Genomic DNA, 21,273 nt, shown 5'->3' with positions numbered 1-21,273 from the left:
TTCATGCGTGTCTGACGGCGGGAGAAGCTGCGTCCGGACCGCAGAGGGAGCGGCACAAGGAACGGTCACAGAGCCCGCTCCACCGCACCCCTGCATACCACTCACCCCTTCTCTGCCATGTACACACGCATGCGGACACACGCGCACAAGCAGATACATGCATGCACGCACACATACGTACACGCACATATGCTGACCTGCACATGCAGATATGTGAACACAGATGCACACAAGTACACTCGCAAAGACACGCACACGTGCTCATGCAGACGAGTGCAGAGGCGCACACACAGATGTGCTCAGACACATGTGTACTCAGACACGCACGCACACACACACACACACACACGCACTGGGGACACAGGCTTTGCTCAGTTTCACTCACACAACAGCCCAGATGCAAGGCAAAGGGAGGCGAGAGAAGAGCCGCTTCCTGGGGGCCTCAGGGGCACACTTGGGCCGGCTCGCAGGACCTTGGCGCGTACAAGACCCAGAGCAACCTGGGGCACCGGCCACCCCTCCCCGCGGGCGGGGCTTGACGCCTCTGTCTGAGCCCTTGGGACACAAAGCCTTTACCTGGGGGGCAGACCCAGGGGAGCCTCTGAGGCCCAGCTGGCCTCCCGGGCCCCCTCCACTAATTGACCGGGGAGGCCGGCGCATGCAGGATGCCGGGCCCCGAGCCTGCAGGAAACAGGTCTGCAAAAGGACACTCGGAGACCCCGAAACTCGCACACAAGCACCTCGCAGGGGAGCAGCCGCCAGCATCCGAGGGCCGAGCTCACTGCGCGGGGCGAGACGGCCTCCTGGCTTGCCTGCTGTCTGCTCAGCTCTGCCACTCTCCCACCGTCGGGAGACAGAACCTTCCAGAGACTCACGAACGCTCCGCTGGGGTTCAAGTAATCACCGTGCAGCAGCTCTAGGAGAATCATTGCTCCTCCTGATTAAAAGTGCCTATTTAAACACACACACACACACACACACACGCACACACACACGCAGTGGTAAAATGGAAAATACGCCTCAGAGGACTGTATTCCTCAAGGCCCTCAGTGCTTGCTTCCAGGTTTTTGTTACAGGACAGAATGTGTTGGATTCTTCTGAATTGGCAGGGGACCAAGCCAGCACTCCATAATGAGGTAGCCGAGAACAGTTTTTCCTATAAACACGGAGAACAAGGGAATTAAGTGCGCGTAATTCTCATCCAATTAAACAGGAAACGTGATGAAGCAAGAGGCAGAGTCATATTTAGGCCCAGCTCCCTGGTTTAACCTGAAAAAAAAAATCCCCCCCAAGTCTCTTAGGTCTTTGTCCTCGTGATGGATAAGGGAGCCGTGACCACCAGGCCGAGCCGCCCTGTCCCCTGGGGACCGGGCGGTGTCGCTGCACCCAGGTACCCTGCTTAAGTCCAGGGCCATGGAGAAGCCAGGGTGGCCACAGGGGCACCCGGCCGGAGAGGCCAGCAGGACGCTTGGCTGGTGCTTGTCACCGGGCAGCTCTTTCCCCCACGAAGTCTGTACTTGAGAAACCCGAGCGGGGTCCACTCAGGCCAAATGCACCCGGTCAGGTGCCTAACGGGGAAAAGGAACTCTGCGAAACTCTGGGTGCCCCTCTTGGGCCCAGGAAGTTGGGTCACACCGCAGGGACCCCCTAAACCCCTCACACCTCAAACACCCGGCTCACTGCCCACGAGGAACTTGGGTCCCGGGCAAGACAGTGCCCCCCTTTCCGGCACACGCCCACGGACACCCCCACCCCTGACAGAGAGATGGGAACAGAGAGAGTGAAAAGGAGCTTCTCCACACACGTGAGACCACCCATCTCCCCACGCGCCTTTTGGGGGAAAATTACCACTGACTCGCCGTTCCTCACAGGATGGGGGATTATTGTACGAAGTAAGGAATTAGTTAGAAATTTCTTATGCCGAATCTTGATCGCAGACCAACGACTAGCTAGTAAACACTTGTGTATCAGCCCAGTGAAGCAGAGAAATGCAAACACCAAAGAAAACTTACTGCAAACTAGAACTATTTTAATATTTACAGTCCACGGGAGTTTTACACAGTAGTATAAATGGAAGCACCAGGAGACGGTCATCTGTGTAGTTTAGAACTACAATTCAAAAAGGACTAGTACCAACTGAGTTACATCACACACACCGACACGCACAGACACACACAGACACACCTCACACTTTCCCTCTCACGGGATGTAAGTACTCACACAAACCAAAACTAACTTCACTTCAAATGAAACACTTAAATCTCTGAAAAGAAAATCTATATTTGGATGTGTTAAGAGAAGAAACAAACAACTCACTCTAGACTGTAGCCGAGGAGAGATCCTGGAAATATTCCCCTACTCTAACCTGAGACAATTTTCCTTCTGTTGGTGGGATAAGGAAAATGAATTGCACTTCCCCCAAAGATAATCAGACTTAAAACAACTTTAAGATAGGCCCTCAGCCACTAATTCTAAATACATCTGGTCAAAGTGCCTGAAGGAGAAGGACCCCCCAAAATTCATCAATAAAAGACGTTTCAGGGCATACACGGAATGTTAAAACACGAACCTGCAGAAGGGGCTTAACATCTATGCACAACACTGAAACGAGGGTCATTTCCCAAGGGTCATAGTTCATTTTGTAACACAGTAAAATTAAATCCCTCCCTAGAACATGTCGACACCATCCGTTCAGATTGAAGTACAGTAAAAGAACAGTTTGGCACTCAGCAGCTTTTGTTGGTTACTGCAGCCCATATTTCCTGGCAAACTGCTTGGAATAGAAAATAGCGCCTAATTTCTGCAGCTACAGTGTCCAGGAACTGAATTGAAAAAAAGAGACTGCTCTGTTTTCTAAAGTGACCGACCGGCTCACACAGGCACTGCGGACATTGCAAGGGGGACCCGTCCACTCCTGAAGGACCGAGAGCCTCCTCGGAGGGGCCTGGTGGAGGCAGAGGGAACTGAGTCTTGTGGGTAAGGAGAACAAGGTCCGAGGCAGCAGCCAGGCGCCCGCCAGAGAAGACTCCCTCCCTCGCAAACTAGGCCGGAGAGAGAAAGCGTCTTTGTCCACAGTGGCCACGCAGCTGGCCCTGCCAACTGTGCCCAGGGGTCCCCGGGAGGGTGCAGCCCCCAGGGCAGGGCCCATATAAGTATCCCCGAGTCCCCACCATGTGTGACGGGGTTGCAGGCACGCACACCTGGCCCAGTGCCTCTGACCTGGGGCCGTGACGGTGCCCCACATCCCCTCCCTGGCACCCCCAGGTGAGGCGCCTTTCCGCACCCTGCAGGACTCGGCCTTGGAACAGGCCCCCGAGCGAGGGGCCAGGTCCCTGCTCTGTGGTTGCTCTCGGCAGGAGCCGGGCACTGCCTCCGGCACCCAGAGCAGCACGCGGACAGTCCACTCAGGAAGCTTTTAGAAGCCATTCCCGTCCAGTCCTCTCAGATGTAGAACCAAAGGATACATTTATACATTTATTCATCATCAAGATAAAATGCTGCTTCTTATAGCCAGACCCTAAGTGAAAAAAATCTATAGAAAATAATTATAAACAAAGAATTCTTCAATTCATTAGAAATCTGATATTGCATAAAAGTCAACCAATGAAGGAACATTAATCAAGTACTTTGAATTCCCGAAATTCACACCAAGGTGCTACCACTTGCCTGGGAAGCAAAGCACTTTCTCTGCTAAGTGCTACCAGGAACAGTCCTTCTCCCCCCCCAGGGGAAGAGGGTGGGAGGGTTGGGGAGGGGCAACAAAGGGGGGGAGGGGAGGGGGCAAAGGTTCTCTTTGCTCTACCAGGAACAGAAGGAAATTAAGTTGAGGTAGTTGACTCTACCAGGCAAACTTGACTCATAACATAACTTGTCTAAAACTCTTAATAGTCAACAACACTGAGAAAAATTCTACAAAAGACTAGATTCTTATCGCAGGCTTGCCTCGAAGGCCGGGTTTCAGAGCCAAAGCGGTAGTAAACAAGACTGTGTGTGCTTTCGGGTGTGTGTGTGGGGGAGGCCCCCCGACCCCCCGCAGCGCCGCTGCAGCTCCCGTTCGATCCCTCTGCCTCTCGGCTGGGCGTCCTGTCTCGGTCCCAGCAGACCCCAGGGCTTCTCACCAATACCTCCCCCTTAGGAAAACGGTTTCGAGCAGTCGCAAAGAAAGGCCGGTGACGCGCACACCCTCCCGGCACCGAGCGCCACCCCGGGGAGCCTCCGCCATGGGGGGGACCTTCCGGCGGGGTCAGCCGCTGCGCCTCCAGGTCCCCAGGACAGAACGCTCCAACAGGAAGACCGGAGCTCGGTCTCGGGTCACCGGGATGGTGTGAAGGGTTTAGAGCACTAGTGGCAGATGGAGACGGGCTGGCACGGAGTCTGGGCAGCCGCGCTGGACACAGACCCGCGCCTGCCGGGCAGGACCGAGCCCACAGAGTCCCTCCAGGAGCAGGGAGAAGCGACCGAGGCATGTTTGGGCATGTTGATCTGCACGTGTGGCTCCTCGTGGCGCTGCGGGCCACGGCTAGGGTCTGCGGCTGCACCCACAAGGCTCCACTGGGGGCCTGGCCTGAGACCCACTTCCGTTTGCCTTTGGTGGACGTTTTCCAGCCTCTGTCTGTCGACGGGGCCCGTCGCCACACCGCCCCCTCCCCAGCGCCCTCCCCAACAGGAACCGAGGGCCAAGCACGCGCGCCGGGGCCAGCCAGCGGCGGTACCGTACACGGGCGGCCGCCTCTGTCCGTGCCGAGGCGGCGTGTCCCGGCGCACTGGGTCAGGCTCTGCTGCGGCCCGGTCCCGGTCACGGCGAGTGCACCCGGATCCGGAACAGGCCCTGCTGCAGCTGCAGGCGGAAGAGCTTGCAGTTGGCGATGCGCAGGGCCGCGCAGCCTGTGCGTCGCAGGTCGGACGGCAGCAGCGGCTTGGTGTGGTGCCAGGTGCCCGTGCTCCTCTTGAACTCGCGCACGTAGTCGTAGTTGGTGCCTGCGCCGCGAGAAGGGGCCGGGTGAGAGCCGCGGCCGGGGGCCCCCGCCGGGCAGCCCCCGGGACCGAGGCGCCGCACACGCACTTACCCGTGTCCAGGTCTCCGATGACGTAGATGCTGGCGCCGATGGGCACGGCCCCGTACACAAACGAGGAGCTGGCGGGGATGCAGAGGTTCTGGTCGTTCAGGTAGATCCACCTGGAAACACAGGACAGGCGGAATGAGGCGCCGCATCCGGGGACAGGACGCCAGGAGGGCGCGCCCTTGCTGGACGGCTCTGTCTGCCTCGACGTGCCCACTGTTTCGTTTCCCGGCACGTTCCATCTTCGCCGGTTGTGCTTCCAATATGTGCACTTTATTTACTTAGTTTGCTTTTTGGGTCACACGCGGCAATCCTCAGGGGTTACTCCTGGCTCTGCACTCAGGAATTACTCCTGGTGATGCTCGGGGGACCATGCAGAATGCTGGGGATTGACCCTGGGTCGGCTGCGTGCAGGGCAAACGCCCTCCCTGCTGTGCTATCACTCCAGCTCTTGCACTTCATTTTTTTTTTTCTTTTATGTTTTGGCTTTTTGGGTTACACCAGCGATGCTCAGGGTTACTCCTGGGTCTGCACTCAGGAATTACTCCTGGTGATGCTCGGGGGACCATGCAGAATGCTGGGGATTGACCCTGGGTCGGCTGCGTGCAGGGCAAACGCCCTCCCTGCTGTGCTATCACTCCAGCTCTTGCACTTCATTTTTTTTTTTTCTTTTATGTTTTGGCTTTTTGGGTTACACCAGCGATGCTCAGGGTTACTCCTGGGTCTGCACTCAGGAATTACTCCTGGTGGTGCTTGGGGAACGAACCAAATGGGATGCTGGGGATCGAACCCGGGTCAGCTGCATGCAAGGCAAATGCCCTACCCACTGGACTACCGCTCCAGCCCCAAGTACATGCACTTTAAAAGAGAAGCCTCGTTCATTGCGGGGATAAGGCTACTCGCTGTTAGATGAACATTCACAAAACACCACCTGAGAGCGTCTAGGAATGAGCTGGACGAGGCGAGATGCAGACCCGCTCCACAGGCACAGAAAGCCTTCACAGCCCACATTTCTCTGCACAGAGCAAGCGAGTCCCTGGACTTATCGCCTACCTCATGTACCCTGTCAGACGCCTACTCTGCTGTTTTGGTTGTTTTTTTGGCAGGGCGGGGTTGGGGGTGGGGGCCGTACCTGGCAGTGCTCAGGGGCCATATGCGGCACCAGCGGTAGAACCAGGGTCGGCTCCAGCCCACCTTCTCAGTTTTTAAAGGAAGTTTCCCGAGGAATAGGAGCCTTTGATTTGGGTGATCCTAAAGCATTTGTTGCCCTGCTTTTATGTAGTCTTTTTTTTTTTTTCTTTTTGGGTCACACCCAGCGATGCTCAGGGGTTACTCCCGGTTCATGCACTTAGGAATTACTCCTGGAGGTGCTCGGCGGACCCTATGGGATGCTGGGAACCGAACCCGGGTCTGCTGCGTGCAAGGCAAAAGCCCTACCGCTGTGCTATCGCTCCAGCCCCCTTTTATATAGTCTTTCATATAGTCTGCACTTTCTTTCATTTTCCTAGGAAATCTTTCCTACTCCCGGGTTGCACAGATTCTCCGCCCGTACTCTTTCCCAGGAATTTTGTGGTCCCTGCCTTTATATTTGTGTATCATGCTATCTTTCAAATTAATTTTTGAGCAGGGTGTAGGTTAGAGTCCGAGTTCATTTCTTTTCCTAATTTGCTGGAAAGATTTTTCTTTCCCTACAAAATTGCTCTGGCACTTGTGTTGAAAATCAATTTAGGGACCATTAAGAGGATCCAGGGCCCCATGAATAAGGGCTGGTCCCACGGCGGAGGCAGAAAACAAGCTGCGGCCGGAGCGGCCTGTGCCGGGCAGGAGGCGACCGGCGCTTGGCAGGAGGACAGAGCCCGGAGAAGCTGCTGCCCGTGGTCGAGGCTGGAGCTCTGTGGGCGCCCGAGCACTGACAGCCATAGATCTGCAACGCAGAAGAGGCACGGAGGTGAACAACGGAACGCATCCTTAGCCCCGGGGAGGGGGGAGAGAGAGCAGCAAGTGAGACGCTTGCTTTGCCTGCAGCTAAGCAGGGTTCGAGCCCTGGCATTCCATATGGTGCTCCCCTGAGCACCACCAGGAGTGACGCTGAGCACAGACCCAGGAACGGCCTGTACGTAGCACCCCAGACGGCCTAAGTGCTCCCCTCAAAAAAAAAAAAAAGGTACAGTGAGGCCGGAGCAATAGTACAGCGGGGAGGGAGTTTGCCTTGCAGACGGCCAACCTGGGTTCAATCCCGGCATCCCATATGGTCTGCCAAGCACCGCCAGGAGTAACTCCTAGGTGCAGAGCCAGGAGTAACCCCTGAGCGTTGCTGGGTGTGAGCCCCCCCAAAAAAAGGTAGGGAGAGAAGGGACAGATCATTCCGAAATTCCAAATTCTGCTTAGCAGAAGGAGAAAAACCCTGCGGGGTAGCTGAGTGATGGGGCCGGCACTAGCAGGGGCCCGGATGACACGCACATACCTACTCGCAGCCCCAAGATCCTCACAGAGGAAAGAAGAGGCTCAGAGGGCCAGTGACCAAGCACCACTGCTGGACAGGGTGCAGGCCAGGGCGCACTGGCCCTTCCCGGGCGTCCCTCCAGAGCTGTGCGACCTCAGCTGGGTCACTGGAAACCACAGACCACGGAGCAAGGGCGTCCGAGAGGCCGGCCAGGGCCCTCTGGGGCTCCCCAGGTCTTGAAGACAAGGAGAGACAGAGACGGAAGCCCCTGGCCAGGGGCTCGGTGGGAGAAGGCGAGGTCTGGGCGTCATCCCTGGCAGCACAATTCAAACACCACCAACAAGCACAAAGCACAGGAACAAGACTGAGGCACAGCCAGGAGTCAGGGGGAGTTCCAGCAGAGAGAGAGGAAAGGGGGCTGGCTGACAGGCGCTCGAGTCGAACCCGGCCCGTGGTTTCCTAGCAACAGGTGCTGATGGGAATATCCTGCTTTGGCAAGATGACAGCATTGGGAGAAGCCGAGTGAATTACGGGAGTTCTAGCTTTTTCTGCAACTTCACTACGAATCAAAAATCCCTACTGAAAGGAGACGTTTTTGTGTGCTTGCTTGTTTGTGCAGAAGCCCTGGCAGCCGCCAAGTTCCACACTCGTGACAGAGCATGGAGCGGGCGTGCCGCCAGCAGGCCACATGGGGAGTGTGAAGAGGGTTCAGGCCCACGGCAGTTCTGAGGGAGATGTGCAGGTAAGAGCATGTCACTATGAGCAGCTTTCACTGTAACCAACACTGTGCCCAGAACACTACAAAGCAGCAGCTTCTAGGGGGCGGGGTCCCTCCTGGGTGCCGGGTGGGCTCTGGCATGTGGAACAGGCCCTTCTCAGCCCCTTTCAGCTCTCTGAGCGCGGGCCACCCGGGGGCTTCCATCTCTGGAATGTCTAGAAACACAGAGGACAAACTTCCTACCACACAGAAACGATGCCCGGGGCGGGGCTTCCAGCCATGTCGCCCTCCGAATGTGACAGGGACCCAGTGATTCGCCAGGACTGGGAGCCGTCTGGCCTGACTCTAAAATGACCCAAACAGGGGCCAGTGCGATCGTACAGCGTTTGCCTTGCACACGGTCGATCCTGGTTCAATCCCCAGCATCCCATATGGTCCTCGGAGCACCGCCAGGAGTAATTCCTGAATGCAGAGCCAGGAGGAACCCCTGAACATTGCTGGGTGTGACCCCCCCCAAACAAAAAACACAAATAAAATGACCCAAATAAACCTGAAGAGATAACTTTAGAAATCTTATAGAGTTCTAAAAATAAATAAATAAAAGTGTTTCTTGCTTTTGCACAACACCCGGCAGGGCCCAGGGGACGGTATGGGGTACCAGGGCCCTGACCTGGTCATTTGCATGCAAGGCAAGTGCCCTGCCCGTTGGTACTCCGCTCTGCTCCTGGAAAGGAAAAGTCTGAAAGATGTCACATGACACTGGCCTCTTCACACTCTCCAGGCTCCTGGTGTTTATATTCAGACGTTCTCGCTCAGACAGAGCTGGGGGCCCTCTCCCTGTCCGCGGCAGCCGCCCCTCTGAGCAGGGCCCCCCAGGTCCAGGCAGCAATGACGACATTATCCACTGAAAATGGACTCCAGACTCGACAAGTTCAGAATCATTCCGCAGGGTTGGGAACTTGACACGACTCACTGTGGGATTAAACGGAGCTGGAGAAACTAGTCTGTGCGGCTTGTCTACCAAGTCTGCTTGGAAGCTGATCAATACTTAGGAGCTTCTGGATTTCAGAAAAAAAAAAAAAATTCTTCCTAGGTGGCCTATTTGAACCAACAGCAAAGCTTCAATTTGAAACAATAAGATCATTTGAGCAAATCACATATTTAGCGGCCACCTATAAACCAGGTATAAAAGACACAGGCCTTGTTCTTCTTTCTCAGTCTTTCACTTCCCTGCCGTGAGCCCAGTAACTTAACCCTTGTTCGTTTGTCATCTGTAAAGTGGGGATACCAGCGATTAGTGGCGGGGGTGAATTCTTGATAGCTATACTCCCCCTCTCCTAAAGACTTCAGGGTCTTTCTGGGTCCTGGATGCAGCATAGGACATCTTGGGACAACTCGAAGTGACTTTTGAGTCTCAGAAGATGGGAGGGGGTGGGGGCTGGAGAGATGGCACAGAGGGGAGGGCACTGGCCTTGCACACAGCTGACCAGGGTTTAATCCCCAACAGCCCATATGGTCCCCTGGAGTGATCATGAGTACAGAGCCAGGAGCAAGCCCTGAGACCAGCCAGGTGAATCCACCCCCCACAAAAGAGGAGAAGTAAGCAGAACCCCTAAACTTCCACTCAATTCTGCACAAATGCTCGTGCTAGGACTACTGACCTGAAACGAGGGTCCGAGGGCCCCCCGGCAGGGGGACAGCCTGCAGCCCACCCCATCAAGAGGCCCACGGCCACCCACTCAGAGCAGTGCCCTGATGTCCACAGACTTCCGGCCTCCACCAGGCACCAGCCAAGTGTTCAGGACACACTCCGAACTACTCAGTGAAGGCAGAGCAGAATGTGCACTCTTCCTGAGGGCAACAGTCACAGACGCCAACTCCGGGGTGACTCAGAGGCTGGGACACGAATGCAGTTCCCATAGCCCTGATCAGGAAGGGAAGGAAAAGAGGCTTGCAGCAGCGGGAAGAAGAAGAGGAAATAGCAGAGCTGAAGGAACATTTAAAGTTCCACCTCAAGAAGTCAGAAAGAGCAGAGGGGAATCAATCCCGAGCTAAGTAGGAGGAAGGAAACAGCGTAATGGGGACAGATGCCAGCTGGGAAAGGAAACAATGTATCCGGCAGGAAACAGTGTATCAAGGCAGACCCCAGCTGGGAAAGTAAACAGTGTATCTGAGACAAACCCAGACGAGCGGAAACAGTGTATCAGCTAGAGCAGGAAATAGCCTATCAGGGCAGACTGCAGTTGGTAAAGGAAACAGTGTATCAGGAAAGACCCCCCAACTGGAGAAGAAAACAGTGTATCAGGGAAGAGCCCAGTTGGGGAAGGAAACAGAGTATCAGGGCAGGAAACAGTATATGGGGCCAGACCCCGAGAGCCCCAGGGGCCACAGGAAGTGGGCAGTCACCAGCCCTGTGGACAGAGGACTGGAGAGCTGCCTTCTCTGGCCACCCTCTGCCACCGTACTGCTGGCGCAGTGTCACTGCCACGTGGTAGGCAGCATCTGGTACCAGCTCTGGGCCCGGCAACCCAGACTCTGCCCGGAGTGACCATGCACTCCTCTTCCCTGGGTGCTCTGGGCGCGGAGGCTGGTACAGGGGGCAGTTCCCCCTCCCGTACTTACAGATCAGAGCAGGGCTGAAGCAGGTCCCGGACGCGGTGGGGTTCGCTCCCCCCTCCCCACCTCAGCACAGGTCTAAAAGGTCCTTGAGACTTGCTTGTCGCTCCTCAGTGCGTCTCGGCAGCGGCGTGCAACAAGCGGTTTTTGTGGACGAATCCGCTCCTGAGCGCGACTGAGCAGAGGCGCCCCGGCAGCAGATGGCCCTGGCGGCCTCCGAGATCGGTAGGAAGGAAAAGCACCCGTTAGGCCGGCAGCTGCACCAGGCCCGGGCCTGGGTTGAGGAAAGATGCCCCATCCGGGCCGTGAGCAAGAGTAGGAGCAGCCGAAGCTGCATGGAACGGGCCTCTCCCGCCCTCTGTATGGTGCAGTGAGTGAGGGCAGGAGTGGTGTCACCATCTCCTACTTAAACTGTGGTGACAACCCAGGGCCAGGGCAGTAGGACAGCAGGTGGGGCGTTTGCCTTGCTTGCGGCCAGCCAAGGGGTTCAATTCTCGGCTTGGAGTGATTCCTGAGCACAGAGCGAGGAGTAAGCCCGGGCAATGCTGGGTGTGTCTCCCCCTCTCTTCCTCCCCCCAAAAAAGAGAAGAAGATACTGTATTTGTCCAGGGAAGTTTTCGCCTGAAAGTAGGCAACAGAGGCAGCAAAGACAAGAGATTAAGACAAGGAAGAGTCTGGACCCCTGAGGGCCCGACTGTCCCCCCAGAAGGCAGGTGGCAGGGGGCATCTCCCCAGGAGGGCTGTAAACTGTCATCATCTCATTTACACCGGCGGGCTTAGACACAGGAGACAATGGAACGTGTATTTATTTGGAAGAGCTTCTAAGAACACATCCCTGGGTCTGACAAGATAGACCAGCGGGAAGGGCGCTTGCTGTACACACAGCTGACTTGGGTTCAATCCCGGCATCTTAGATGGTTTCCTGAGCCCCACCAGGAGTGAACACAGAGCAAGGAGCAAGTCCTGAGCACCAATGGGTGCACCACTTCCCCCAAACAAAAAACCCAGTAATACTCCTTGTGCAAATTAGAAATTGTATAAAATAGAAAGGAGGGCTCATCAACGAAGAACAACACATCCAAGATACAAACTGCAAGTTCCGACCATTTACAGCAATGCCAAAGGCAGACTGAGAACTCTAAAGCCAGACTTAAGTCCCAAACATGACAACAAAGACAGGAGACTGAGATACCATACGCTAATCGCCCTGGGATGCATGAACTGACAAACAGCAATTGGTGTTCTCAGGGCTTCTCCCACCCTTTCACCAGAAAACAAACTGCCCCGACTGTTAATGAAATCGGGCAGACCGTCAGGAAATTAACATTCTCCCTCAACGTTGCACACTCAGTTGTCATGGTGATCTATTAAGAACAGCAAAGCCTCTGAGTCTCCCCGGCTCCCCATCGCAGCAAATACCCTCGAAATTAGCACTCACGCTTTGTCGGATGCGTTTTCCTCTGCTAGTCTAACTCAAGCGGCAAGAACTCAAAGGCGAAGCTAAAATAGCCTCAATTGGAGAGACACTGATAAACTGGTCAGTTGTGTTTACCGAGACTTCCAAAATTTTGGTCACTGCGATTGCCTTGTGTGCAGCCCGGCCTGGCCGAGCCAGGTTCGATTCCTCCGCCCCTCTCGGAGAGCCCGGCAAGCTACCAAGAGTATCTCGCCAGCACGGCAAACCCTGGCAAGCTCCCCGTGAAGTATTCGATATGCCAAACACAGTTGCAATGTCACAATGTTACTGGGCCTGCTCGAGCAAATCGATGAACAACGGGAGGACAGTGCTACAGTGCTTATAAGCCTTCCCTAATCTAGAATCTCTGGAGTCAAACAGCAGAGTATGGCACGCCCCTCAAGAGAGATTTGGGCATGGCAGTTTCCTGGCAGCACACGCAACAGACACTGAGGTGACAGTGAAACTTGCGAGCGAGGCTGGAGAGAGCGAGAACACAGTGTGGAGGGCGCTTGCTGTGCACGCAGCCAACCCGGTTCAATCCCCGCCATCCCATATGGTCCCCCGAGCACCCCCAGGATTGATCCCTGAGTGTAAAGCCGGGAGTCAGCCCCGAGCATCACGTGGGGTGCCTCCACCTCAAAGAACAAAACTTGAGAGAGGAGGGAAGAGACGGAGGCGGCCACTCAGTACCACATATATGCCCAGATCACGGGCACCACACTTCCATCTAATCACGTTTACTGAGAATCTAATGTAGGCCGGGTCTGACCAGAGTTCACTGAGCTGGCCCTGGGCCTGAGGAGCAAGAGGAAACCTGCAGTCAGGACAGAGACAGAGGGGTGTCACGGGGTCCCAGAGTGACGAATACAGCCAGGCTGGGAGGCGAGAAAGCTGATCTAGGGCCAGGGACCGCTCAGGAACAGGGCACTTGCTTTGCATGCGTGAGGCCCTGGGCTTGATGCCAGCACCGTGGGGGGGCAGTGTGGGAGAGGGAGAAAGAGGAGGGACAGAGGAGAGGCAGGGGGTGAGAGAGAAAAAGGGAGGGCGGGCGGGGGGAGAGAGAGAGAAAGAGAGAGAGAGAGAGAGAGAGAGAGAGGCAACGGTTAAGAGTAGGAGCAACTGAACAGAGTTTTGAAAGGATTAACTGGATAAACACAGGAATGGAGACTCAGAGCGACAGCACAGCAGGGAGGGCATTTGCCTTGCCCGCGGCTGATCCAGGTTCGATCCTCAGCATCCCACATGGCCCTCCGAGCCTGCTAAGAGTAATCCCTGAGCACCAACGGGTGTACCCACAGCCCCCCCAAAAAATACACAGGAAAGGAAATTTTAAACAAAAGGGATAGCACCAAATTGGGACGCTTTGGGCTCGACTTTGGTTTGGGGCCCAAACCTGGTGGTGCTGAGGGTTTACTCCTGCTGGCCCTGTGCCCACGATCAGTCCTGGCAGGGCTGGCGGGACCCTCTGCGGTGCTGGGGATTGAATCGAGAGATCAGCAGCGTACAAGGCCGGTGTGCCACCCACTGCACTATCTCTCTGGGGACTGTCACTGCGGCTCAGGTGAAGCCTGGGGTTGAACAGGACCAGAAGCGCAGACGGGCGTCCCATAGCACTCCACAGGGGCAGGGAGTGCGGGATCGTCCCGGGACGGAGGCTGCCGGTTACGGCCTTGGGTGCCAATCCCGGGACACCTCAGTTGCCCCCACAAAGGGGGTAGATTTCGGCGCTGAGGGGTGTGTATCTGGAACCCTCTGGGGCAGGCAGACCGTGAAGACCCTGGAGGAGCCTACACGTGTTTTTAGAGCTCTGGGGAGCGGGTAAGTAACCAGAAGCAGCTACTGTCGGGGCCGAGCTCTGTCTCAGAAGCACTTTCTGAGCGTCCAGGTTGGTCCACGGCACGTCTCAGTCCCGAAAGAAAAAGCTGATCATGGGGCCAGAGCGACGGTGCAGCGGGTTGGGGGCTGGCCATGCATGCTGCCAGCCTAGGTTCGATCCCTGGCCTCTGATACGGTTTCCCACGCCCACCAGGAGTGATCCCTGAGAATAAAGCCAGGAGCCAACCCTGAGCGACCGCCCGGGTCACCTTTTAAACTCGTCGTGGTAGAACTCGGACTTGCAGGTCACCATCTCGCCGCCCTGGATGTCCTCGCGGCTCCGGACACCCCCGAACACGTACAGCTCCATGGCGACCCCGCAGGCCACGGCTCCAAATCTGGACAGACAGACAGACAGAGAGACGGTGGTCAGTGCTGGACGGACGAGCTGGGAATGCCCCCCGGGCCCTGCAGAGGGAATGCTCTGGAGCACGGGGTCTCTGCTCCCAGGGAGCCAGCACATGCCTGGGGTCACGGGGGGGGGGAGGAGGAGGGGGTAGTGGAGGGGGCAGGACAGGGCGGAGGCCCTGGGCGGGGGCCGGGGACGCCTCACCTCCGCTCCTTCAGGGGGCAGATGGCCGTCCACTGCTGGGTCCGCGGGTCATAGCACTCCACAGACTCAAAGAGCTTCCCGTACGACCCTCCGCCCATGGCGTAGATCTTCTTTTTCATAGCGGCGTAGCAGCCGATCTGGGAGGAAGGAGACAGCAGCGGCTCTCGTCAGGCGGATGGGGTGACGCGGGCCAGGCGCCAGAACCTCAAAATACTAAGAGCGAGTTCCAGCGGTAACGCCGCGGTCGTGCTACAACCCGGGCTTCAGAGGACCAGCAAGGCGAGGCCACGCAACGGAAACCTCCTGAAGGAGCCAGCGGGGCGACCTACAGAGATTCCACACTTCCGGCGAATGACCCGCATGGAAAAGGCTAAGTTTTCTGGGGTCAGACTCGACTCGGGGGGGGCGGGGGCGGTTGCTGGGCAGCGTGGGCCTGGCAGTGCTCGGGCCACTGGGACACACCTGGTGGGGTTCACGGGCCGCGAGGCAGCGATTTGAGCCCTGGGCCTCACACTTGCCCGTCCCCCTCCCCAGCAGCTCTGGGTCCGAAGGGCACGGGAGGGAGCAGGTGCTCAAGAGCTGTCCCAAGTGACGACGGCACAACAGGCGGAGAGCGAGAGAGCACGGGCGTGTGCACCCGGGTGCCGAGGGGCTGCAGGGACCGTGGGCTGTGATGGAGCCCCGTGCCCCCCAGCATCACGCTCGGGAGCCTCAAGCTGCTGTTTGCATTTTGGTTGTGTTTTGGGGTGACTCCTGGCTCAGCGCTGGGGAGCCAGGGGTACTGTGGCATATGACACGCCCCCCCCCCAGAGTGAATTTTTTCTTTTTGGCAGTGCAGGGGCTCAAACCCTGGTCTCCGGCATGCCAGGTACGTGCCGCTCCACGGACAAGCCTGGGCACAGGGACTATGCCCTGCACGCTGCAAGGTTTCCAGGGCCTGGTCGTTGCCTATGTTAGGGCGTCCAGGGAGCACCGGGGGCACCCAGGCCACCATCTGGGCAAATGCACATCCCACGCTTCCTCTCAAGGGGAGCGGGCGGAGGGCGAGAGAGGGCCGGGGCCTGGGCAGGTCGAGGGCGAGTTCCTCTCAGTTTCAGTAACCAGCACGCACCAGGAACGCTGGACAGAACATCACGGTGAGAGAAGAACGAACCGGCGCTGCTCACCTTCCTGACCATGGTCAGGTCGGGCTGCTTGGTCCAGGCCTTGGAGTAGATGTCGTAGCACTCCATGGAGATGAGCTCCCGGTCCCCGTCCTCACCGCCCAGGACGTACAGCATGCCGTCGATCTCTACGATTCCGAAGTTGTGTCTCGCCTGAAAGGACACCGACGACCCGGGCTCACGGCAGGTCCCTGCCCCACGGAGAGCACCGAGGCTCAGGTAACCAGAGCGACCAGTCACACACGCCCGCCGGGAGAAAAGCGCCAGGCCGCCGCCCGTCAGGAAAGAGCGAGCGCCACTGACAGCCTCGGTGGCTCACGGCAGGAAGTGTCTGTGTGTGAGAGCAGGGGGCACAGGCCTGGCGTGGCAGCAGTAGGAGGGACGGGACCCCACAGTGGCATCTCGGTTGGCCAAGCTCGAGGGACACACTTTATTCATCAGCAGGCCCAAGGTGCCCGGCCAGGGCAGCCCTGAGGGTAAGTCCCTGGTGGCGGAATGTTCGCATGATGGACTTCAAAAGATCGAGTCTGGGCCAGAGTGATAGCACAGTGGGAAGGGCGTTTGCCTTACATGCGGCCAATCCGGGTTCAATCCTCAGCATCCCACAGGGTCCCCCGAGCACCACCAGGAGTAATTCCTGAGCGCAGAGCCAGGAGTAACCCCTGAGCATCGCAGGTGTGACCCCCAAAGCAAAAAAGCAAACAAAGATCGGGTCTGGGCACGCAGAGGGGGGGCGGGGGCCTTCCAGACAAGGGGCTCGGGGACAGACACCAAGGAAGCCAGAGGACAAAGGCGCCAAGGGAGGCTGGGCTGGCATGGCTGCCGACAGGCTGGGCACGGGGACGGGGTTTCAGTTCTTTTGCTCCAAGTGAAACCAAGAAGGGAAGGAGGAACCGCCGACGAGCGGAGAGGCTGACCTCGTGCATCGGGGGCAGGGCCGTCCAGGTGTTCGCGTCCGGGTCATACTTTTCTCCTGAGCTCAGCGTCTGCTTATTCTCATCTTGGCCCCCAAATACAAACAAAAATCCCTCTGCAAAGGTCAAAGGACACACACACACACAATGTTGGAACTTCCGTCCTCCACTGGCCTGTCCCTGCCAGTGTGTGGAGAAACTGTATCTGACAGTGAAGGGGTCGAGGTCACACCTGGGCTCACATCCGGGGTCACCACCTCTAGGGTCAAACACGGCTAAACCTCTGAGAAGCTGACAAGACCATGTGCAGGAATCTTGACCTTCTGTCAAGCCATTTTGGTGCAACTAAGAATGGAAACTGTCCCCCCAGCCTCAGGAAGTGGACGGGGGCTTCCGAGGGACGCCTCTCGCAGCCTGTCCCCCAGGAAGCAGGCCCAGCACTCTGAACGGCTCTAGGCCTGGGAGTCCCAGGTCTCCCCCTGGAACGGCTCTGGCAATGGGTAAGGTGGACACAGGGGCTCCCTGTGCCCAGCCCGTCACTCGGCTCAGCTCGAGCAGACGGGGCTGGGCGCTTCAGTGTCCCCGCGTCTCAGAGGTGGTCACAGCGGACCGGCCCAAGCTGAGCCTGTGGGGTGGGGGTGGGGGTGGGGCTTGCCGCACGCACCTGCCGAGAGGACGCCGTGGTTGATCCTGGGCATGCTCAGAGGCGCCAGCTCGATCCACAGCTGCCGGTTCGGGTCGTAGAGGGGACACATGCACCGCATGGCCGCCGTGGGCTTCCGGGAGCTGCGGGGGTCAGCGTGTCAGGCGGCCCTGCGGGTCCCACACCCCGCCACCGCTCAGGGCTTTCTCCGGGCCCAGGCCGGAGAGCCAGAGCCGGCTGCCTGCGAGCCAAACGTCTTTCTTTTCCACCTTATGCCCCATGGCCCGCGACGCCGTCCACGCCAGGCTCCTCCTGCGTGCCGCGGTCTGGCACCCCCCATCCCCCGGAATCCCAAAGAGACGCCAAGTCCAGCCCCCGCAGGCCCCTGGCCCCACTCACACGCGCTCCTCCCCGCCCACGGTCACGATGCACTCCGAGTAGCCGCGGGGCTTGAAGTTGGCCAGCATGGCCTCGCCCTGCTGCGGCTGGCTCAGGGGGATGTTGCTGCACTCCTTGACGATCTCCCGCACCAGCGGCTCGTTCAGCATCTGCTCCCGCAAGTAGCTGGAGTCGAGCCCCGAGACCCACAGCGCCGACATGACGTCCTTCATGTGCACCTGCGGGAGAGGTGACACGCACGCTGACCGGCAGGCCAGCGGTCAGTGCCAGTGCACCGGGCTCTGCCTCAATGGCCTCTTCCTGCCCCTGTGAGTACGCTGAGAAATCGCCAGCTCAGAGCAGGCAGCATTCTTCTTTTGTTTTGCATTCTGGCGTGTGTGTGTGTGTGGGGGGGGGGGGGGGAGGGTCACACCCAACAAGTGCTCAGGGCTGACCTCTGGCTCTGTGCTCAGGGCTGACTCCTGGCAGGCTCAGGGCACTGTATGGGGTGCCCAGGATCGAACCTGGGTCAGCCACATGCAAAACAGGTGCCCTCCCTGCTGTGCTATCATTCTGGTCCGTCGAGCGGAGTTCTTTCCCCTCTTTCGGGCTCTGCGCCAGGCTGTTTTCACTCGGGACGCCCCAGAGGGGGGGGGGGTGGGTGAGAGCCCTCCCCTCCCCAAGGGACCCAGCCCCGGCAGTCAACCTCCACTACCCAACCGCTGTCATGCCCCAGGCCGCTTTCCATACGCTCGGGCCGAGCCTCACATATGAGTGGACACATTATATTCCTGGACTGCGCGGCCGCATCGTAAGACATCATAAGACACTCCTTACCCATTTTCCATATATTACCACACCATATTTAATATATATATATCTATATATATATGCACTGTCTGTACTGCACTGTCCTCCCATTGTTCATCGATTTGCTCGAGCGGGCCCAGTAATGTCTCCATTGTGAGACTTGTTACTGTGTTTGGGATATCGAATACGTCACAGGTAGCTTGCCAGGCTTTGCAGTGCAGGAGAGATACTCTTGATAGTTTGCCAGGCTCTCCAAGAGGGACAGAGGAATTGAACCCAGCTCGGTCGGGCTGGCCGCGGGCAAGGCAAACACCCTACATGCTGTGCTATCGCTCCAGCCCGTGTGTGTGTATAGATAAAGGTAAAGGTAAAGGTAAAGGTAAAGGCCCTCCCGGTGATCGTCGATTTGCTCGAGCGGGCCCAGTAACGTCTCCATTGGAGACTTTGTTGTTACTGTGTCTGGCATATCGAATACTCTCGGTAGCTTGCCGGGCTCTCCGAGAGGGGCGGAGGAATCGAACTCGGGTCGGCCATGTTGGCCGCTTGTAAGGCGAACGCCCTACCCGCTGTGCTATCGCTCCAGCCTACATATATATATCTATACACACACATATATGCCTCTTGGAGAGCCTGGCAAGCTAGCCATGGCGTATTTGATATGCCAAAAACTGTAATAATAACGGGTCTCATTCCCCTGACCCTGAAAGAGCCTCCAATACGTTGGGAAAGACGAGTAAGGAGAGGCTGCTAAAATCTCAGGGCTGGGACGAATGGAGACGTTACTGGCGCCTGCTCGAGTAAATCGAAGAACAGGGGGATGACAGCGATATAGGGCTCCCAGAGAAACAACTCAGAAGATCTCTGCTCTCATCTGCTTTACCGCACGTGCTTGCTGCCCCAAGCGGCAAAGCACACTTAAAGAAGTGTTTTATGTAGTAATAGCTCAACACAATACGGTAAGCTAGATGGTGAAAATGTGTCGACATTCATAATACTAGAAAATTAAGGGGGAAAAAAATCGAAGTTCAAAACGATCCCGAGTACTGTGCAATCCTTCTCTGGCACTCGCTGTGAAAAACCAAGACTGATATGCTCTGTGCTTTCCCCGCCTGCCAACTGAACTGAAACCCACGATGTCATCCCCGCTCCGGAGGGCGAAAGTCTTTTCCCAGCTGATGTTTTGGTTCTGAGGGTCTTTTGAACAAGACCCTCCTCGTGCCAGGGGGGTAAGATCCACAGCCTCAAGGGCGAGGCGCCGATTCCCCAGCTGCAGCCTGCCGGTCCTCACCGGTATCCATGGAAACGCTCCCTCTGCTTGTCTCCTGCATCCGACTAACAGGAAACCAAACTCTACACACACGGTTCTACACGGGCACACTCACAAGCCTACGGAGTCTGAGGCCCTGTAAGATAATCATCAAAACCTAAGCCAGTTACCAACAACAGAGAATGCACTGTGTGTGTGTGTGTGTGTGTCTGTCTGTCTGTCTGTCTGTTGTTGTTGATGGTTTTTGGGCCACAGCTGGCTGTGCTCAAGGCTCACCCCAGCTCTCTGCTCAGAATCACTCCTGGAGGTGCTCAGGGGAACCCCCTGGGGTGCTGGGAGTGAACCCGCGTCAGCGGTGTGCAAGGCAAGTGCCCCCCCTGCTGTACTACCGCTGCAGCTGCAGAATGCATTAGATACACATCTGCTCTGAAACAAATCGCTTTCTCTTCCTCTCCTTCTGGCCTTTGGGCCACACCCCGTGGTGCTCAGGACTTACTCCTGGCGGGCTCAGGGGACCGTCGGCGGGAGATGGAACCTGGGGGGGCCCTTCCTGCTGTTCTAAGGCTCGGGCCCCTCTTCTGGCTCTCCCGCCCACGGCACCGCGAACCGGCCCTTCCCAAAGGCCGGGAAGGGCCTCTCCTTCAGGGGCCAGGTAGCCAGCTGCCCATCGCTCCAGGGTGGCCCTGCAAGAGGGAGCCCAGGACTGAGGACGCCCTCCCCGTCCTCTGTGCAAGTCTCACGGGCACTTTCCCGCACAAGAGAACCGTGCTCCCCCCTAGCAGGAACCTCGCTGGGATGCCTGACAGGCCCCTGGGGCTCACGTGGGCCGGTCGGAGAAACCCAGGCCCGGGAGAAGGGGCCGGGGAAGCCGGCAGCGTCGTCGGCCAGCGTTACCTTCCTGATCTCCGTATCGTGCGCTATCCATCGGATCACCGCCTCGAATACGTATTTCTCATTGCCAACATTCAACTTCTCCAGAGAAATCACTTCCTTTAGCTTCTGTGGATTCAGCTCAAGGAACTCCTCGGTGCTGCTGACGTCCCGGAAGTGGGTCTCCAGGTACTCGGTGGCCAGGTAGTGGACGTGGTGCAGGCAGTAATGGAGCGCGAAGTCCCGGATGCCGATGCAGTTCTCGGCGGCGATGCAGCCCTCCAGGAACTCGCAGCACAGAGTCTTCAGGTCTGTGAGCAGGAGCAGGTCAGCAGCCTGGACAACATCCTGGATGGTGTCTTCGTTCAGGCGGATCTGCGAGGAGCCCAGAGACCCGTGACGCCAACGTCTCCGTTTCACACCCAGACCCCCACTGCAGGGCCACGTGAACGGTCTCTGTACTCCACAGAAAGTGCCCCCCCCCCCCCCCAATGACCACTGGCT

The 21,273-nt window shown here is 57.4% G+C and overlaps 1 protein-coding gene across 1 annotated transcript in view; it reads right to left on the bottom strand.

Annotated features, from left to right (window-relative positions):
- Positions 1-2,260: 2,260 nt before the first annotated feature.
- GAN (gigaxonin) overlaps positions 2,261-21,273 on the bottom strand; it is a 39,106-nt gene continuing 20,093 nt past the window's right edge. Inside the window, exons 3-11 of the mRNA XM_056135901.1 lie at positions 20,794-21,144; positions 17,844-18,061; positions 17,466-17,587; positions 16,805-16,917; positions 15,891-16,040; positions 14,725-14,861; positions 14,381-14,509; positions 5,067-5,176; positions 2,261-4,977 (exon numbers count right to left, since the gene is read on the bottom strand). Of these exons, the coding sequence (XP_055991876.1) occupies positions 4,796-4,977; positions 5,067-5,176; positions 14,381-14,509; positions 14,725-14,861; positions 15,891-16,040; positions 16,805-16,917; positions 17,466-17,587; positions 17,844-18,061; positions 20,794-21,144 (1,512 nt within the window). The 3' untranslated portion in view covers positions 2,261-4,795. The remainder of the gene's footprint in view (positions 4,978-5,066; positions 5,177-14,380; positions 14,510-14,724; positions 14,862-15,890; positions 16,041-16,804; positions 16,918-17,465; positions 17,588-17,843; positions 18,062-20,793; positions 21,145-21,273) is intronic.

Source organism: Sorex fumeus, unplaced genomic scaffold, assembly GCF_029834395.1.
Source record: "Sorex fumeus unplaced genomic scaffold, SorFum_2.1 ptg000122l, whole genome shotgun sequence".
NCBI classification, from domain to species: domain Eukaryota; kingdom Metazoa; phylum Chordata; class Mammalia; order Eulipotyphla; family Soricidae; genus Sorex; species Sorex fumeus.
The sequence above is the reverse complement of the archived record's forward strand: the minus strand, read 5'-3'. Positions and strand labels throughout refer to the sequence as shown.